The sequence below is a fragment of the Macaca mulatta genome, chromosome 1 (genome assembly GCF_049350105.2).
Source record: "Macaca mulatta isolate MMU2019108-1 chromosome 1, T2T-MMU8v2.0, whole genome shotgun sequence".
Classification (NCBI taxonomy): Eukaryota; Metazoa; Chordata; class Mammalia; order Primates; family Cercopithecidae; genus Macaca; species Macaca mulatta.
The window spans coordinates 178,604,823-178,624,915 of record NC_133406.1 but is presented as its reverse complement, the minus strand read 5'-3'; the positions used below and the strand labels follow the sequence as shown (position 1 = coordinate 178,624,915).

Sequence of the window (20,093 nt, the reverse complement as noted above, 5' to 3'; positions counted from 1 at the left end):
CTGGGTGGACACCCCAAGAAATGGCCTTTACATGTGGTAAATACTGATGGCTGGCTGACTACAGGCAGCACGGCCTCACTAACGCATGGAAATAGCTCAGAAAGCACAGGATGGTTTCAGGAATTCTGGTTTCTTTTCCCTGTCTTATTAAGATCACTTTTGTTCAATAGACATTTACATCACAGTACACCTACTCCCTGCCAGGTGCCACACTACAAGCTGAGGATATGAAGTAATAAGATCTCATCCTTGTGCTCAGAGTGGGAGAAAAACCAGCACAAGTAATTTGAACAGAGCGTGGCAAGTACAGCAATGAGGACACACATGCGGTGTTCCGTGCTCTGGAAAACCGGTCTCACCCTTATCTGTGGGAGAAGTCCATTATCTCTCTCCCAGCAGCTCTTAAAGATAATTATAAAAACACCCACAAACAATTACAGTTCCTGACTGTGTTCTCTTTGAGGCACTGGGACCTAAGAAACTTAGGCTAATTATATGGAAAGGAAAGTTTCACCCGGCTTGATGGCTCACACCTGTAATCCCAGCACTTTGGAAGTCCAAGGCAGGCAGATCACTTGAGGCCAGGAGCTCAAGACCAGCCTGGCCAACATGGTGATACTCCAGCTCTACTGAAAATACCAAAATTAGCTGCACATGGTGGCACACGCCTGTAGTCCCAGCTACTCAGGTGGCTGAGGCATGAGAGTCACTTGAACCTGGGAGGTGGAGGCTGCAGTGAGCCGAGATCACGCTACTGCACTCCAGCCTGGGCGAGAGAGAGAGACTCTGTCTCAAAAAAAAAAAAAAAAAAAAAGAGGTTTAATTATAAAGCAAACAGATTTCATTACTTATGAGAATCATAGGATATGAGGGCTCAAAGGTTCTCCAGATATCATTCAGGCCCAACTGCTTGTCTGAAGTATAAATGCCTTCTCTCCTTTGGTTGCCCTTTTCCTACTTTTCTCTTGAAAATTGCAGCTATGTCAGCTCTCCATGGCTTGATGCTGAGGGATGTGACCACTTTATTAAGTGGATTATAAAGGATTATGAACTGTAACTTCTTATAGCAGCTTTCTTCTTTTCAGTGAGAGTAATTGTTGGTTTTCTATTATGTAAGGTTAAAAAAATTTAATATGGACTTTAAAGGCCATTAAAGTCATACTAATTTGTGAAAAAATCATTAAATTGTAAAGGGATAACTTGGCCAATTTGAGCTAACTTGGTTCAGTTCATCATGATCTCTCAATAAGAATTCATGTACAGCCATATTTTTAATGCTGGTAACCTTTGAAAGAGATATGAAAAGTCATCTATTTAATTACTGCCAAGTATACTCTGCACTGTGAGTTCCAGATCTAGAGCAGACATGGCCTGTTGGCTTTCGGCCCTAAGCTGAGCTTTATTGTGTTGTTCAATGGGAGAAATTGAGTGGGAAACAGAATTACCACTGGAAAAATGTTGTTCTTTACCCACAAGTGACGGATTACTTTTGCTATATGTGAGCAAACTGCTGAGGAATGGATTGTACTCGCTGAAAAACAATAGCCAAGCCATCTCTTAACATAATAGTGTTTGCTCAAGGCACCTGAAATGCAGTCAGAAAAAACAGAGATGTGCTTGATATGCTATGTCACTTTATAGTTGTAGTTTTTCTCCCATTTGGTTTGGTTTGGTTCATGCCTAGATAGTCTAAGAATCCAAGAAGCATAGAGCTTGAAATGGCACCTAGACTTCATGTTTTTATTTATGCTGTGTTTCATTCCACAAAAAGTTTAACCAATTTAGGATTCTTATAACTTAGACTCTGAGAAGTGATTTCCCCAAAGTCCCTCTGTTAGTTAGTGACTGGGCTAGAACTGAGACTCCTACCTTTCTGTCTCCTTATTGAAGAGAGTTGTCATTACATCCCACCCCAACCCACCCCACCATTCATTCTTTTTTTTTTTTTCAATAACTGTGTTAAGCACAAACACTTGCCAGGCACTATGTTACCCCTAGATAGTGTCATAGGGAGTAGGATGGACATGAGTCCTGTCCTTGGAATGCTTCCCATCCAGAGAGAAATTCAAATTTGGAGCAAATGTTCACACAAATCAGTTAGGTAAAATATGAAAGAAACAGACCTATAGCAGCAATCATTGTCTAGGGTACTATGAGCATATTAAGAAGCCTGGAAGGCTTGTTTTAGGAAATGACATTTATGGTGAGCTATGAAGAAGACATAGGAGTAAATCAGCCAAAGTATTTGTCAAGCAGAGCAGAAGAGAATAGGGTAAGAGAAGACCTTGAGGCGGGTAGATCTTGGCTCATCTAAGAAGTGGAAAGAAAGTCTGTGCAGCTGGACTGGGGCATAAGTGAGCAAGGGGAAGAAGCACTAGAGGGGGCCAGAGATGGGGGCTGGGACCTCTGAGCTTCCTTATCAACTTTGAGCTTGATCCTAAGTGCATTAAGAAGCCATAAGAAGGGGTTAGAAATATGATCAGTTTTATGTGTTAGAATCATAATAACTTTGCTGGGTGGAGAATGGGTTGGAGAGAGGATGTAACTGAGTTGCTCTTACATGCAGGTGAGAAATGATGATGGCTTATAGATAGGATAGGATGGAAAGAAGTGGAAAGATCCAAGATATGTGTTGAAGGTAAAATCCATAAGACTTGCTGGTTGGAAGTACAGTTGAGGGAAGAGAATTTTCAAGAATGACCCCTGGTTCCTGGTTGAACAACTGGACAGATGTTGTTGACATTTACTCTGGTGGAGAGAATTGGCTGTGGAACCATATGGTGACTAAGTGGGATAAAAAAGCTCTATTTTATTTGAGATGCTTGTAAGACATCTAGTGGAGATATAAAGTAAGAGTGGGTATGCAGGTCCTAGTCCTAAGCTCAAAAGATTTGGGCTAAATATGTGGATTTGGAAGACAACGATATATAGAATAGTCTTTGAATTTAAGGGAAGGGAATAATTCACCTAGTTAGAGGTCATTGAACTCACATTGGAGGGGAAGGATGGGTGGGGTATAAATTAAATAAAGAATACAAAAATTAGCCAGGTGTGGTGGTGCATGCCTGTAATCCCAGCTACTCCGGAGGCTGAGGCAGGAGAATCGACTGAACTCAGGAGGTGGGGGCTGCAGTGAGCTGAGATTGTGCCATTGCACTCCAGCCTAGGTGACAGAGTAAGACTCCATCTCAAAAAAAAAAAAAAAAAAAAAAAAAGAAGAAGAAGAAAGGAAGGAAGGGAGGGAGGGAGGAAAGGGAAGAAAAAAGAGAAAAAAAGGCATTTCAAGAAAAGGCAGTGACATGATTAAATCAAAGGAAGAATGGTCACATAATCCAATTGGTGAAAACTAAAGCATACAGTGGGGTTGGATTTTGAATGCCCTCCCAAGTCAGGCAGTAGCTGTTCTATATACATGGGTCATATGGAGAGAAATCTGTAAACAGTCTAAGAACTTTACATATCAGCAGGAAGCGTTTTTTGTGAGCTTCCTTGGTTTATATTGTGAAACATAAAAGCAAACTTCACATAAATCTTGAGATAATTATGTTGGTTGTGCATCATAATGGGTATAATGACTATAAAGGAGAGTCATTATCTCCCACAGACCACTGCCAACCATTTGCTAGTAATGTGGTGGAAATAGGTCCAAATAATCAGAACCAGTATTGTAGGAGTTGTATGCCTGTCACCCTGGTGATGAGGTTTCAGCTGCCATCTACTCTACTCCATTGGGATGAGGAGGAGGAGAATTCACCTAACCACAAAGCATTTTCTGTCTGGAGCTCTGCCCTCCCCATCAATCACTCCTCCTCATACTCCACCTTGCAGGCCTATTGTAGACACCCCATCATCCTTCATTTGCAAAACAAAGTTAGAAGCCAAGTGAGGAGGCTGGGATCCTTTCCAGTTCAAAGAACAAAACGCTCCAGACATTAATGGGGCCTAAAGGTTGCACATGGCCATTTGAAAAATTTATACTCCACAGTGCTGAAAGAGCCAAAGCCTTTCCAAACTTATCCTCTGCAGCACCTGACTTACTAAATGGGATTTGAGTAACTCCTAACATCATCACTCTTTGTCACTAATAATTGCATCTTAGTATCCCTTGAGCAGTACATCTTTTTTTGTGCGTAGTAACTTTGCATGGTTGGAAGCTATATATATGGAAGCTATATATATTTATATATATATTTATTTAATTCTATGATGCTGTGTGTGCATTTTCAACTGAGAACTTAGGAAGTATTTATAATTTGAGCCAGGAACTTAGCATTTACTGTGTACTGATTCTGCCTATTTCAACATTTCACAGAAACGAGGATGCAGTCAATCAGATGGCCGTTCCTCCCTTTCTAGTGCCATCAAGTTCTCCATCTTCGATTGAGGTAAGGTTGTTTCTAATTAGCTCTTAGTATATTTGATGGGTTTGTCATGAGCATTTTCCCCAAATCTGACATTTTTGATATTCATTATTTGGTATTCCAAATTCATGGAAAATTTCCCTGACCAAAATAGAAAGTATTGAGGTATTGATTATAAAGCAGTTTTTTAGTAAATATATTAGAACCTAACATATAAGTATTACCTTCCTCAGAGTTGCTCAAGGTCTCCTCTAAATATATAATTTTGTTCTAATTGGGCATTTCAGAATTTACAAGAAAATTCTCTTTGTTTATGACTGAATTGTACCCCTTTATGGTTTTGAAACACTTTAATACCTGTGATCAAGGTGCCTTTAAATAATTACTTTCATCTGTGAATGGAGAAATTACTGGTGTAACAAGATTGCTGTAATATTGGTCAGCTTCCGGAGTAGATAGAGATAGAACTGTGTAATCAGTTTGTCTCCCCAGCTGAGGGAATATTCCTTCTCTTCTCATTTTATATTTATTGAATTATTTTTTAACTCCAAGAAGAAATACATACTTATTGTTACTAATTAAATAGTGCAGGGTTATTCAAAGAAATCTTAATTTTTCTTTCACTACCTCCCTAAGGAAGTTAATGTTCACTATTCAGTATCTTTTCATACTTTTTCCTTTGTTTCTACAGTAACCATAAATAGCTATATATAGTGTCCCTTTTAATAAAAATGTGATTGTGCAATACACATTATTTTTATTCTTTCAACAAGTGTTCAGGGTTCTGGGCTGGGGTGGACCATGGGTGGGATGGAGGCGACCTTGGAGCAGCACTTAGAAGATACAATGAAGACTCCCTCCATTGTTGGAGTCCCGTGCCCAGATTCACAAGGACTTAATCTGGGTTGCCATGGGACCCTGTCAGATGAGCATGCTGGAGTGATATCTGTTCTAGCCCAGCAAGCAGCTAAGCTAACCTCTGACCCCACTGATATTCCTGTGGTGTGTCCAGCATCAGATAATGGGAGCATTATGATCCAGAAGCATGATGGCTTCACAGTGGCGGTACACAAAATGGCCTTTTGATGGCTCGTATCTGTTGTTCAGCAGCCTGTCATAGGAACTCCATCCTACCTATGTGAGTTATCTTGTAGAACTACTAAAGTTCCAGTAGTTAGGCCATTTATTTAATGTGCAATGGGCACTTTTCAATTTACGTAAGAGTAAGTTGCTCTTAACACTATGGACTGACCTATCAAGCTATTAGTAAGAAAGGATCGTGTTGTGAAGCAGCCGGTCCAGGTCACTTTGTATATAGAATTTTGCTGTATTCAATAACTCCATTTGGAGGGGGAAAAAACCACAAAAAACAAGTGTTCAATGAGTGCGTATTATTTGTTAAGCACTCTTTTGGGCATTAGAGGTCTAGGTGTGAATAAAACAGATGAGGCTTCCTACCAATTTGTTATCTTTCTGTCTTCATGATTGAAGACACAAAGATACAAATTAAGAAATAAATAAACCAAAAGAATTATCATATAGTAGTCAGTGCCTTGGAGAGAATTAAAGTGGGGAATGTGATCACTTTGCTGAGTTCCAGAGAAGGCCACTTGTGTAGCCGAAACACAGGTTATCAAGAAAGGAGTCTGGTATAAGGAAGGTGATTTATTCCAAAGCTAGCTTTGGGGAAGGGGGTACAGGCTTCCTGCTTTAAGGGTAACTGCTTCACTTTTGGAGCAGAAAGCTGGCACTTTTAAAAGGCAGAGGAGGAAATGAGCAGGGGGAGGTCCATGTGCTAGCTCCGGTGTCTTATCTACAGGGCAGTCGAGCTGGTGACTGCTGGTGCCTTCTTGTGCAGGACTAGGCCAAAAACTCCCCAGATGGGAGAGAGTTTCATATCTCTCGAGGTAGTCTCCTGGTCGGGGGGTGGGGGCCCATAGAAATCAGCTGTTACTGATCCAGGCAACCTCCTGGTGAGTGAGGGTTCCTTTCTGGATCTCGCCCAAGCACATAGTTAGATGAACTTGCTCTCTAGGGAGCGTCTGGTGAAGGGGAGGTAAAAGGCTATATTTGCATTTCTTTTTTTTTTTTTTTTTTTTTTTGAGATGGAGTCTCACCCTGTCATCCAGGCGTAGTGCAGTGGCGTGATCTCAGCTCATTGCAACCTCTGCCTCTCGGGTTCAAGTGATTCTCCTGCCTCAGCCTTCCGAGTAGCTGGGATTACAGGCGCACACTACCACGCCCGGCTAATTTTTGTGTTTTTAGTAGAGACGGGGTTTCACCATGTTGGCCAGGCTGGTCTTGAATTCCTGAACTCAGATGATCCCCCTGCCTGGGCCTCCCAAAAGCGCTGGGATTACAGGCATGACCCTATGTTTGCATTTCTAAAGGGCTAAGTAGGAAGTGGGAAACTGGGGGAATGAGGAGAAAAGAGAGAGAAAAAAATAATTATCTCTCAGAAAAATGGGAGTACTTAGTTACACTTGGGCAAGGTAAAATTTAAATAAGATAAAAATTAAAAGAAAAAGCCAGACATTCAGAAATAAGAGGGAGGAGCCTTCCCTGCTGAGTGGACAGAAATAGCTCTCAGGTGAGAATGAGCCGGGTCATATTTGAGGAATATTGCTGGAAGCATATTAGGAGCTGGGAGAGCAGTGGAATATGAGACAAGAGGGAGAGAAAGGCTGTGTAAGTCAGAGTTAGAAGTTTGGGTTTTATTCTATATGCAGAAGAAGGCACTGGAAGGATTTAAACAGGGGAGTGATGTGACCTGATACATAGTTTTAAAGGAACCATTTGGCTATTTAGGGCAAGAAAAATAACTTTTTTCTTCAACCCTCATAGGTTCTCAGTTGGAATGGACCCTTGTAACAAAAGATAGATTAACAAGAGCAAAACAAACAGCAGTTTAATGACATATGTATTTCTTATATACATGGCAAACACCCAGGGAATGAGTAGTTCTCAATGAGATAGATTTAAATTCTAGCTTAAATAGCATCTTCAACCAAAAAAAAATGGTAAATGTTTAGAGAAGTGACAAGACAAAGGAAGAGGACTTTGTCTCTAGGGGTGGCAACTTGAGGGAAGGCAAACAACTGGCAGATAAAGGCTAGTTGGTATAGCTTGCTCATGTAGATTCCCCTGATTCTACATGGGGATACGCATTCTCCAGGGGATACGCATTCTGTTTTGTCTTCAGGGTTTAACCTTTGTTTTCCCTGATTCAGAGGGAGGCAGATATCTTTTGTCTTTACATATCTATGTCCTGCTTTTAGACAAATAGAGGGAGAGCAGAAGGTTTTCCTGCATCTGCTTCTTCCTCATTGCCTTCAGCTCAATGATCCTTCCTTTTTAGACTGGCATATTCTCATCTCCCACAGCTGCTAGGTAGGGAATGGGTTGGTAGGAAGATAAAAGTAATATGCTAAAAGGCAAAAGCCCCAGTGAGGCCCTAATGTGGCTTGGATGAAGTGTTCGTATCGGAAGCAATGAAAAGAACACATTCCTGATGTTTTGGAGGTTGAGTCAAACTTGATTAATTAAACAAGGGAGCTGGGGGAAGTAGAGAATCATGGATAAACCTAGATTTTTGGCTTGAACAACTGGATAGATAGTGGTACTATTTACTAGAGTCTTTGAAAGAATAGCTGTTCTGAAAATTTAGAAGACTGATTTTATTTTTAAAACAAGCAGGCTAGTATGTAAAATAAAAAGTACAGCTAGTATGTAAAATAAAGCAGGCTAGTATGTAAAAAATATGTAAAGTATAAATAATGCCAGCCTTAAGTTTCAAGAACATTATCACATATCTTAATCAAATTTGTGTGCCATTATTTGTATTTCATTTTCAAAAATAATGAAATCACATTAGGCATTTAAATGTATAAATAAATAATAAATCCCTTTCTCTAACAGCATATGCCATGCGGGTGATGTTTCTATTGAACCATCACAATTTGATTATATTCTAGAGAGGGCTTTTTAGTTCTGCTCTGGACTATTGGCTCTAGTAACTGCTACCAAATGATGAATGCCACCCCTCCTGTGGGCGGTATAGGAAGAGTACCCATATTCTTTGGTTTCCTGACCTCTTTCTTTTCCCTTCCCATTTGCCTATGTGGACCCTCTTAGTATATATCTTTTTCCCTCTTAGATGTTTCTCGTGAGTACTAAAGCATAACTCATATCCAGCATATGGCTAAAAGAGACAGCCCATTTAAATCATAACCAGATAGATGAAATAGAGCCATATCGTTATTAAATTGGACCTGGTAATAATAATTCAGCATTATTAAGTAGCAGTTTTATTATATGCTAATGGTATCTCATATTTATTTCTTTATTCAGCAAATGTTTATTGAACTATTTTTTTAAAAAAAGACAAGATCTTGTTCTGTAGCCCAGGCTAGAGTTCTATGGTGCTATCATGGCTCACTGCAGCCTCAAACTCCTGAGCTCAAGCAATCCTCCTGCCTCACCTCCCAAGTAGTTGGGACCATAGGCACATACCATTATGCTTGGCTAATTTTTAAATTTTTTGTAGAGACAGGATCTCGCCATGTTACCCAGGCTGGTCTTGAACTTCTGTCTTCAAGTAGTCCTCCCACCTCAGCCTCCCAAAGTGCTGGGATTACAGGTGTGAGCTACTGAGCCTAGCGTCATTGAGCTCTTATGTGTCAGTGCTCTAGACCTGATGGGTATCGCAGAGAACAAAATTATTTCATGCAGTTCTGTGCTAGTAGACTGAGCAAGAGTGCTAATAAAACATTGAGCAAGAAGTCTGACGATGTGGGTTTTGGTTTTGGCTCTACTAATTACCTATGGGCATATAACCTTGGGAGGCAGTTAACCTCCCAAAGTCTGTCTTTTTCTGTAAAGCCAGGTTAATAGCCTCCCCTGCGTATGTCAAAGGGTAGCTATGAGGGCCAGGTGTAAAAATATTTTATCCCTACAGCTATATATATTTATAAGGGATTATGATGCAGTACTTGTGGTAATTATAATACCATTGGTGCAATTCTACAGCATAGCGATGTGAACATAAGCTTGGATGTCAGACAGAGCCAAGTCTTAATCAGTATTCTACCATTTACTAGCAGAGTGAACTTGAGCCAGTTACGCTCTATAAACTTCAATTCCTCACGTTTAAAATGGGTTTGATAATAATAATTAATTCTATGGACTTGTTAGAAGTATTAAGTAATGTTTTTAAAAGGCTTAGCACTATTCCTGGCACATGGTAAGACCTCATTTTTGTTGTGATTGCACTTATATTATCACAGCCCTCTAGTTGAACTCCCAGCCTCCAGCATCTTCCATTTTTAATAGTTATATAAAAAACAGGATTTTTTTCTTTTAAAAACTAAATTGATACATAAAAATTGTATATATTTATCATATACAACGTGATGGCTTTTTTTGTTTGGTTTTGTTTTTGGGGGGGGTTAGTTTTTGAGACAGGATCTGGCTCTGTTGCCAGGCTGGAGTGCAGTGGCATGATCTCAGCTCACTGCATCCTTGACCTCCCAGGCTCAAACAACCTTCCTGCCTCAGCCTCCTGAACAGCTAGGACTATAGGCACGCACCACTGTGCCTGGCTATTATAAAATTTTTTGCAGAGACAGAATCTCACTATGTTGCCTACGCCCCATCTGCTGGGCTCGAGAGATCCTTCCACCTCAGCCCCTCAAAAGTGCTGGAATTACAGGACTGAGCCACTGCACCTGGCCAACATGATGTTTTGAAATATGTGTATGTTGTAGAATGGCTAAATCGAGATAATTAACATATGTATTTCCTCACGTACTTATTTTTGTGGTGAGAACAGTTGAAATCTACTTTCTTAGAGATTTTCAGGAATACAATACATTGTTATACATTGTTATTAACTCTGGTCACCCTGTTGTACACTAGATCTCTAGAACTTATTACTCTAACTGAAATTTTGCATCCTCTGACCAACATCTCTTCCACCTCCACCCCATCCACCAGCCCCTGGTCACCACCACTACTCTCTGTTTCTATGAGTTCAACTTTTTAGATTCCACATTTAAATCCCAGAGGATCTGAATTTCATTCTTTGGTTTTGGAACTGTTGAAGGCGTTTTGAACAATGAAACAATTTGATCAAGGCTGTACTCCAGGAAGATTAGTCTAATAGCAATGTTAAAGACGTCTTGAAGAGGGAAACCCAATTAAGAAGTCATTGCTGTCGTCTAGTAAGAGGTACTGAGGGCTCAAATAACTTGTGTTCTGACATATTTATTCCATTTATTGACAGGACAGCCTAAATCTTTTAGAATATCTTCATACAAACAAGGACCTCCTTTTTGCTTTCTTAGAAGTTGTGCTTTTTTAAGTACTAACTGAGATGGAACAGGCCTCATAAAAATCATGGAAGTTGATCACATAGGGAGTTCCATTAGCATAATTTCCATTTTATTTTAATTTTGCCCTGCTTTTCTAGAATTCTGAGCAGCCTAGTAAATAAGCTCATGTTTGGGGTTAGAAGAAAGAAATTCAGTTTGTCCCATCTGGTAAACAAGGCTTTGCAGAAAGAAATATTTGTGAATTTAGGTTGGCAATGAGACTAAAATTATTTTGTGTGTTTTCTAAAAGAACATTGGATTTAGAAATTATGGGAATGGGCCAGGCACGGTGGCTCACGCCTGTAATCCCAACACTCTGGGAGGCCAAGGCGGGCGGATCATCTGAGGTCAGGAGTTCAAGACCAGTCTGGCCAACATGGCAAAACCCCATCTCTACTAAAAAAATATAAAAATTAGCAGGGTGTGGTGGCACGCACCTGTAATCTCAGCTACTTGGGAGGCTGAGGCTAGAGAATCGCTTGAACCCGGGAGGCAGAGGTTGCAGTGAGCCGAGATCATACCACTGTATACCAGCCTGGGCAACAGAGTGAGACTCAGTCTCAAAAAAAAAAAAAAAAAAAAAAAAGGAAGAAAATATGGGAATGGCAAAATTTGTACTAAACATAAGTTTTATTTTTAAAAAAACTTTCAATCCTATTAGGGAGTTATAATTGCTATTTTTTTAAATTTACTTTGCTTAGTATCATTTTAAATCAATGAAAAGGAAAACAGTTGTATATACTAGTATACTCTTGTTATGTTAAATGAGAAAACAGGGTAGGGAACAAAATTACTGAACATTTATCTAATTAGAAATGTTTTTTTGGCCGGGTGTGGTGGCTCATGCCTGTAATCTCAGCACTTTGGGAGGCCAAGGCAGGCGGATCACCTGAGGTCGGGAATTTGAGGCCAGCCTGACCACCATGGAGAAACCCCGTCTCTACTAAAAATACAAAATTAGCCAGGTGTGGTGGCGCATGCCTGTCATCCCGGCTATTCGGGAGGCTGAGGCAGGAGAATCGCTTGAACCTGGGAGGCGGAGGTTGCAGTGAGCTGAGATGGTGCCATTGCACTCCAGCCTGGGCAACAAGAGTGAAACTCCATCTCAAAAAAAGAAAAAAAAAAGGAAATGGTTTTTCAATCCACAATAACGTCCTTAACAAATTTAACTTTTATTGAAAGTCTACTCTCAAATAAAATAGCATTCTTGCTATCAAGATTTCACTGTTCAGTTTGAAGAAAACTATAGACAAATGGTGGGTATTAAAAAAAAAAAAAAAAGAGTTTAAAATAATAAGGGTTATCGCTTCTGCAATCACTTATGTGGAAGATTTTGGGAGAGCCCAGGGGAGGGAATTTGGAGCTTCCCGAAGGTCTGAAAAAGACTAACCTCAGTGGGGGTCGATCCACAGACCTTACAAGTCTTGCCTTTTCTGTTTGTTCGTCCACAAAACATAATTCACTGTGGAATCCACTGACTGTGGTCTCATGGGGAGAGGTTGTTCTCCTTAAGTCGCTTGGCTGAGCAGACAGCTTTGGACAGGTGGTTTGAAGATCAGCAAGAGAGGACAGGAACACCCAGCCATCCGGATTAGCTGAGTCATCTTGGGTGTCAACTGGCCCCCATCCGTCAGCCAGATGGTCCTCAAACCACTCTAATTCACTTGTGCCTTAGAAAACATGCTGCTGACCTGTTTTCCCTTTCCTATCTCAGACTGTTTGCTATTTTCCAAGCTCCTGGTGAGTGGGGTATTTTGAAGACTCCTTACCTCATGAGCCATTCTGTTCTCAGAGCAGAATCCACATTGTTGTGGCCAGGCACAGGGGCTCACGCCTGTAATCCCAGCACTTTGGGAGGTTATGGCGGGAGGAGTGCTTGAGCTCAGGAATTCAAGACCAGCCAAGGCAACATGGTGAAACCCCGTCTCTACAAAAAATGCAAAAAATTACCCAGGCGTGGTGGTGCACACATGTAGTCCCAGCTACTTGGGAGGCTGAGGTGGGAGGATCACCTGGGCCCAAGAGGTCGAGGCTGCAGTGAGCTGTGATCATGCCACTGCACTCCAGCCTGGGTGACAGAGTGAGATGGTGAAGAAAAAGGAAGGAAGGAAGGGAGGAAGGGAGGAGGGGAGGGAGGGAGGGAGGGAGGGGAAAAGGAAGAAAGAGAAAGAAAGGAAAGAAGAAGGAAAAGGAAAAGAGAAGAGTGGAAGGAGGAAAAGGAAAAGAGAAGAGAGGAAGTAAGAAAGGAAGGAAGGAGAGAGAAGAGAAAGAAAAGAAAAAAGAGAAAAGAAAAGAAAGAGGGAGGAAGGAAGGGATCCACATTGTTGTGTTCTGTACCTCATTTTAGCGTAAACATTACAACTTTAGCTCTCCTTGTGATGTAACATTAATGTAAACATTAAACTGTTACAAACTTTAGCTTTCCTAGAAAGTAAATGCTTTATTGCTATCCTCCCTCAATTCCAACTTCCTTTTTGCCTGACTCCCAACTCCATCTAGATTTAGACTTCAAACCCTCCTCTACAGAGTCATCTCAGACTAAGAAGAAAAGAGGGGAGGCGTAGTACCGTTAAAAGGAGTATGGAATTTGAAGTAAAACAGACCTAGAGTGAAAAATGAATCAGGCAATGGGAATGAATGAGGCCCAGATGCTCAATTCAAGGACCTTTCAGTCCAATCAGGGAGATCAGTTCTGCACATACATAATTAGGATACAAAAGAGATGAATGTTAAGTGACAGAGGAGGTTCAGGTAGAATGTTAGAATTTAGAGGAAGGAGACATGTCCCCCAGCTAAGGAGAAGGAAAAGATACAATGGAACAAGTGGCATTTGAGACCTGGCTTTGAATGATAAATTCTGCTTCATTTGATCCTCTAGTTTCTAAGTGTGGCATGTAGTGTAAACATAGAGGGCGTTTTTTGTTTCTATTCACATCTTAAAGGATGCGTAGACTATTTGGAACCTAGACTGCTTTGCCCATGTTTTCTTAAATTTTACAAGTTGACGCATCCCTTAAACAGCTGTTTTCTCCTCTCCTTTAGTATTCATTTTATAAAGACCAAGAATATCTCATCTTCAATATGCATATTGCTGAGAAATATAAAAGTAAAGATTCCTCTAATTTATTTAAGGAACACTTTCCTTTCCCTAAGGAGACATGTGCATAATTAGATGAATGGTTTCAGCTGACCCCTCTTCATGTGAGAATCTCCGTCATCTGAGACCAGAGGTGGTGGCCATTTGCAGGGTTACTAATGGAACCTGTGGGTTTGTTCTACAGTCTAATGTGCTGCAGTCCACAAACACTGGCTAATTTTTTTTGTTTTGTTTTGTTTTGTTTTGTTTTTGAGACAAAAGGCTCTCTCTGTCGCCCAGGCTGGAGTGCAGTGGCATGATACCGGCTCACTGCAACCTCCGCCTCCCGGGTTCAAGCGATTCTCCTGCCTCAGCCTCCTGAGGATCTGGGGTTACAGGCACCCACCACCACGCCTGGCTAATTTTTTTGTATTTTTAGTAGAGACAGGGTTTCACCATCTTGGTCACTTGAACTCTTGACTTCGTGATCCACCTGCCTCAGCCTCCCAAAGTGCTGGGATTATAGGCATGAGCCACCACACCTGGCCCAACATCAACTATTTCAAAGCTCCACTTGGCCACCATAACCTCGCCAGGCTTTCTTCAGGGGCTCCCACAGCTTGCAGAACTAGACACACTAAGGAATGTGGACATTACAAGTTTTCCATAAATATTGATTTTTAATTCATTTGTTCAGAATTTCTGTTTCTAAAACTTACATTACCACTGTCAAAAATGCTGAAAATCTGTATGTTTTCAAGATGTATTAACTTGGGTATGTTTATTTTACATGGTAACTCCTTGATTATCCAAAATTCAATGAGAAGAGGATGTTCTATCTAATGCAATTTTCTGGTTTAAAAAATGCTAAGACATGTTTTTAAAAATCCATGGTCTATTAACAATAATTTTTTGAAAGATTATGGGTCTTATCTTCTGTAAGATCAGTTGTCAATACTCAATAGTGAAAAGGAAGAATGAGAGAAAAATGAGAGCATCATTTATTGAGGGCCTAGCATGACCCTTTCCCAGCTTTGACTCTTGGATCTACCTTTCACTACCTGGAGTTGTTTAGCAAGTTATTTAAAATGTATCATTATCCTCATTTATGAATTGGGATCATGGTGGTACATACCCATAGCAGGTTATTAGGAAGACTATATGAGATAGTGCAAGAATCAAGAGTCTGCTTCAACAAAAAGCTAGAAACAGTTCTGTCAAATTCACATGGAAACAGAGAAAGAAAGAAAAGGCCAGGCATAGTGGCTCACGCCTATAATCCCAGCACTCTGGGAGACTGAGGTGGGTGAATCACTTGAGGTCAGGAGTTTGAGACCAGCCTGGCCAACATGGTGAAACCCCGTCTCTACTAAAAATACAAAAATTAGCTGGGCATGGTGGTGGGCACCTGTAATCTCAGCTACTCAGGAGGCTGAGGCAGGAGAATTGCTTGAACCCAGGAGGCAGAAGTTGCAGTGAGCCGAGATCATGCCACTGTACTCTAGCCTGGGTGACAGAGCGAGACTCCGTCTCAAAAAAAAAAAAAAAAGAAAGAAAATAAAATAGTAAATTATATTTAAAAGCTAGAAACAAAGTTAACTGTACCTGGTGTTATGCAAATAGATATTTTACATATTAACTCATTAATCTTTTAAAGCAACCTTATAGGGTAGTATTTTTAATCTGGTATTTTATCTGCACTTTAAAGTTAAGTTACAGGTTGAGCATCCCAAATTTGAAGTTAGAAATGCTCCAACATCTGAAATTTGTTGAGCACTAAATGATGCTCCAAAGATATGCCCATTGAAGCATTCTGGATTTTAGATTTTTCATTTTGGTTTTGGGATGCTCAGCTGGTAAGTATAATTCAAACATTCCAAAATCTGAAAACATTTGAAGTCCAAAACATTTCCAAGCATTTTGGACAAGGGATACTTAACCTGTACTCAGGTTTGAAAGCAACTTGCCCCAAGTCATATAATTGTAAGTGGCAAAGTTGAGATTTGAACCCAAATCTGCCCAATTCTAAAGTCCGTGCTGCTTGTTTTCTTTAATTTTTTTTTCTTCTTTTAGGTGTTTCTCATAGTCTCCCCTTACTTTATGTTTAAATATGCAATTGTATGTGATAATTCTTCTCTAATGAAACAGCATAGAAATAATTAGTGCAAAATTACCCATTCCCTAATTCCACTCCCCAGAAGTAAGCAATCACACACACACACACACACACACACACACACACACACACACACACAGAGTATGTTTTTTTTCTGAAAAGATTATCTTAATTTACATTCACTCAGTGGTGTATAAAAATTCCTCTCTCTCTGACATTACCAATATTGAATGTTCTTTTCCTATTTTGTTGTCCATTTGATAGTTGAAAGATTGCTCTCTTTGCTTTAATTGCATCAAATTATGAGTGAGATTGAATGTCTCAAAATCAAAACTATTTTCCCTATAAACTATTTCAGCCAAATTTGTAGTAATCCCAGGATGGTGGTGATTAAAAATAAAAGTCCAGGTAAGTACAATGTGGATATTCCATTTATCATTCTTATCCTTCCTTATATACCCCCAGAAAGTAAAGTAACTTCTAGTTAGTTAACAGTAAAGTACAATGTGGGTATTCCATTTCTCATCCTTATCCTCCCTTATATACCCCCAGAAAGTAAAGTAACTTCTAGTTAGTTAACTATAACATTTAATGTGTCACAATTCAATTGAGGAGATACCTAATATGTTTTAGATTTTTAGTGGTATGTATTATTGCCAGGTGTCTCATTTATGTAGATACATATTTTCAGGATTCTGCAGGAAAAAGTCATGAAAGAAAACAAGTACTCAGTGCACTCATTAGTTCCATCAGTGTTAGGTAAACCGTGCCAGGCATGGTGATGGGACTTGATTTCAGAAATCAACAAGACACACTTTGAGAGGCTGAGGCAGGCAGATCACTTGAGGTCAGGACTTTGAGACCAGCCTGGCCAACATACCAAAACCCCATCTACTAAAAATACAAAAATTAGCTAGTGTGGTGGCATGCACCTGTTGTCCCAGCTACTGAGGAAGCTGAGGCACAAGAATCACTTGAACCTGGAAGGCGAAGGTTGCAGTGAGCGGAGGTCATGCCACTGCACTTCAGCCTGGGCGATAGAGCAAGACTGTCTCCCCCAACAACAACAAAAAATTGCTTATTAAATTTTAAAGAGACATTATTTTTTATTAAATAAAAAAATAATAAAGAAATCAACGAGATAAACCCAGTCTCTTATCTCAAGCAGTTTAGTCATATACAAAATACAGTCAACTGACTCAGTGAGAAAGCTTGGGCTGGAGGTAACAGAATGGCTAACTCAAACTGGCCGAAGCAATAGGAAATGTATCAGCTGTCACAGAAGGTGGTTAAGGATAAGGCTGGGCTCCAAGTTTGCTCAGTCCAGTGACCTAGTTTGCCATCAGAGAACCAGTTCTTTCTATCTCTACCCTTGCTTTGTAACCCACAGGGTCAGCCTGATTCTAAGGCTGGTTCCCTCGTCGTCATGGCACAGCTGTCCATGGAAACTTGGGCTCATGCTCGCTTGTTAATTTGGGAGGTATAAGGACTTCTTGCGGCTCTCTTAAGATTAAGGAAAAACTTTTCCACACATCTCCAGCAAACGTCTCCTTATATTTCATTGGCCAGAACTGACAACATCTATTCCTGATCTGCCCATTCCTGACAAAATCATTGGGAAAAGAATAAGACTACCCTAGGCCGGTCCTTGGGTAGGGACCGGCTTTCCCTAAGGCCCGTATATGAGCAGCAGAGATAGATACCTGAAACAACAACAGCAAAACAGTCTTCTGCTAGAGAGAAAGAAAACAGAAGAGGCTTCCTCAGAGGAAACAGTGTCCACCACAACCACACAATGAGCAAATGACAGTGAGTATATGTACAATTCGAGGGAGTGTGAGTGAAGAATGACATCTTTGCCGTTTTCTTTTTAATGTTCCATAGGATCAGAGCGGCACTGAACCTGTTAGTAGTGAGGAAGATGGCAGCCTCGAAGTTGGTATTAAACAATTGCCTGAAAGTGAAAGCTTCAAACTGGTGAGAATCTTGAGTATTTTTCATCCTGTGTTCTGTTTACGAATGTATCACTTATATTTTGTACCACCTTGGAAAGAACCACCTATCATGTTTGCTTCTCTCGGGAATCTTCGTCTCTGAGACGAGAAGCTATGTTATGTAGTAAGTGACCCATTGACTCTGAAAAAGAGCATCTTCTCTTACCTTGTTGACACCTGAATTGTGCTGTCTGAGATTAAGGAAGGAAACTCTCCTTTTTTTTTTTCTTTTCCGATGGAGCCTCACTCTGTCACCCAGGCTGGAGCACTGTGGCTGGAGCACAGTGGCTGGAGCACAGTGGTGCGATCATCTCGGCTCACTGCAACCTCTGCCTCCCAGGTTCAAGCGATTCTCTTGCCTCAGCCTCCTGAGTAGCTGGGACTACAGGTACACGCCACCATGTCCAGCTAATTTTTATATTTTTAGTAGAGATGGGGTTTCGCCGTGTTGGCCAGGCTGGTCTCGAACTCCTGACCTCAGATGATCCACCCGCCTCAGCCTTCCAAAGTGCTGAGATTACAGGTATGAGCCACTGCGCCTGGCCTGCAATTTCTCCTTTGTATCTGGCTTAATATTGGGTTTTTATAAGGCCAGAGCTGTGCTTAATTAGTCCTGGAGGCACAAGAAAAAAATGTTAAATTTATTCCATCGATTCCAAGCAAAGATACTTAAACTTACCCAGGGGCTAGGGTACATCCTTATGTACCCTAATTTTTGATATTTTATTATTTAATAGTTATTGAACATTTGTTGCATATCAGACACTGTGCTGTGTTCTGCATACATTTCCTGTTCTTTGATTTTCCTACACATGAGGAAACTGAGAGTTAGAGAAGTTAACTAACTTGCCAAAGGCCCCCAGCCAGTATGTAATAGGCTGGGAGATGGCTCCCCTACCCTCTGACTCCCATGCCTTGGCTCATCATCTGCTTTTCTGTTTTGTAGCCCAGCACTTCCAGGGTTAGACTACAAATTCTAGAAAGAAATGTAGGCTTTTTTCCCTCTGTGTTTAAAAATGCCCTACAAATCTCAAAGACTTAATCACTTAGGAGTGTCATCTAACTCTGATTTTATGACAGCTCAGAGTTTTTAATTTTGCTTCAGGGCATTTGAGAAATCATCCATTTATCCTCTTTCAGGTTTTGGAAAATATATATTGTGACTGCTACCTATTGCATGTCCTAGAAAGTGAGCTTATTCTGGTGGAAGGGAAAGGACGTTTCAGCAGGAGTAGAAATTGTAATGGGCCACTCATGAATAAACCCTCCGTGGGACCTGAGACCCCTGGCATTAAAAAATAGCAGCAGTTTATTTATCAGAGATTGACTAAAAAAAAAAAAAAAAAAAAAAAAAAAAAAAAAAAAAAGGCCAGCACAGTGGCTCACGCCTGTAATCCCAACACTTTAGGAGGCCGAAGCGGGCAGATCACCTGAGGTGGGAATTGGAGACCAGCCTGACCAACATGGAGAAACCTGGTCTCTACTAAAAATACAAAGTTAGCCGGGCGCGGTGGCACATGACTCTAATGCCAGCTACTTGGGAGGCTGAGGCAGGAGGATCGCTTGAACCTGGGAGGCGGAGATTGCGGTGAGCCAAGATCGCGCCATTACACTCCAGTCTGGGCAACAAGAGCGAACCTCCGCCTCAAAAAAAAAAAAAAAGAATAATGGCAGTAAAAGATTATGACTTCCCTTTCCAAAAGGTAGAATGCATTTTTGCACTAAAGGGAAATAAAGAACAGCAACAAATTTCAAACTGAGAGCCCCTTTACTTAAAAATATGTTAACTTGTTCTTTTTGGCACTGTATCTCCATAGTCAGGTTAGGGGAAAGTCTTTTAAAGCAACAGAATTTTGTAGGTAGGGGTCCTTGATTTCATCCACAGAGGAAATGGTAAAAAGAGTGAGACTACTCTCTTGCTTCCTGAAAGAGTCTGGTAGTCCCAGCCAGGCTCATGTGCAGGCCAAAGGTAAAAGCCATCCATCATCTACTCCCAGTTCCCAAGTAAGCAACACCAGTGATAGGGTTGCAAGTGTCAAGACGGTTGAAGAGGCAGAGGGCCTGGAGGCCTGAGGGTCCTTTTTAGACAATATTTCATACTGCACTTCACCAATTGCAGGCTTTCCCAAACCCATTGACTAGTGTCTGTCTTTTTCTACTCTGTTCCCTCCCTTA

The 20,093-nt window shown here is 40.7% G+C and overlaps 1 protein-coding gene, 1 long non-coding RNA gene and 1 pseudogene across 21 annotated transcripts in view; all 3 read left to right on the top strand.

Moving 5' to 3' along the window:
* PATJ (PATJ crumbs cell polarity complex component) overlaps positions 1 to 20,093 on the top strand; it is a 424,482-nt gene that overhangs the window by 289,566 nt on the left and 114,823 nt on the right. For 17 of the 19 annotated variants that reach the window (XR_013401362.1, XR_013401361.1, XR_013401351.1 and 14 more), the window contains 2 exons: positions 4,313 to 4,385; positions 17,809 to 17,901. Coding sequence is in view for 16 of the 19 variants with exons in the window: in XM_077954993.1 (XP_077811119.1) it covers positions 4,313 to 4,385; positions 17,809 to 17,901 (166 nt within the window). In the remaining 3 variants the exon portion in view is untranslated. The remainder of the gene's footprint in view (positions 1 to 4,312; positions 4,386 to 17,808; positions 17,902 to 20,093) is intronic. The other 2 variants (XM_077954991.1, XM_077954918.1) reach the window with 1 other exon arrangement.
* On the top strand, positions 5,045 to 5,560 carry LOC144333064 (ragulator complex protein LAMTOR5 pseudogene; annotated as a pseudogene).
* On the top strand, positions 18,135 to 20,047 carry LOC144333067 (uncharacterized). 2 transcript variants are annotated; one of them, XR_013401412.1, is made up of 2 exons: positions 18,135 to 18,202; positions 19,473 to 20,047. It is a non-coding gene; the product is annotated as an uncharacterized LOC144333067 (long non-coding RNA). The 2 variants fall into 2 exon arrangements; XR_013401414.1 differs by having other exon boundaries at positions 18,135 to 18,216.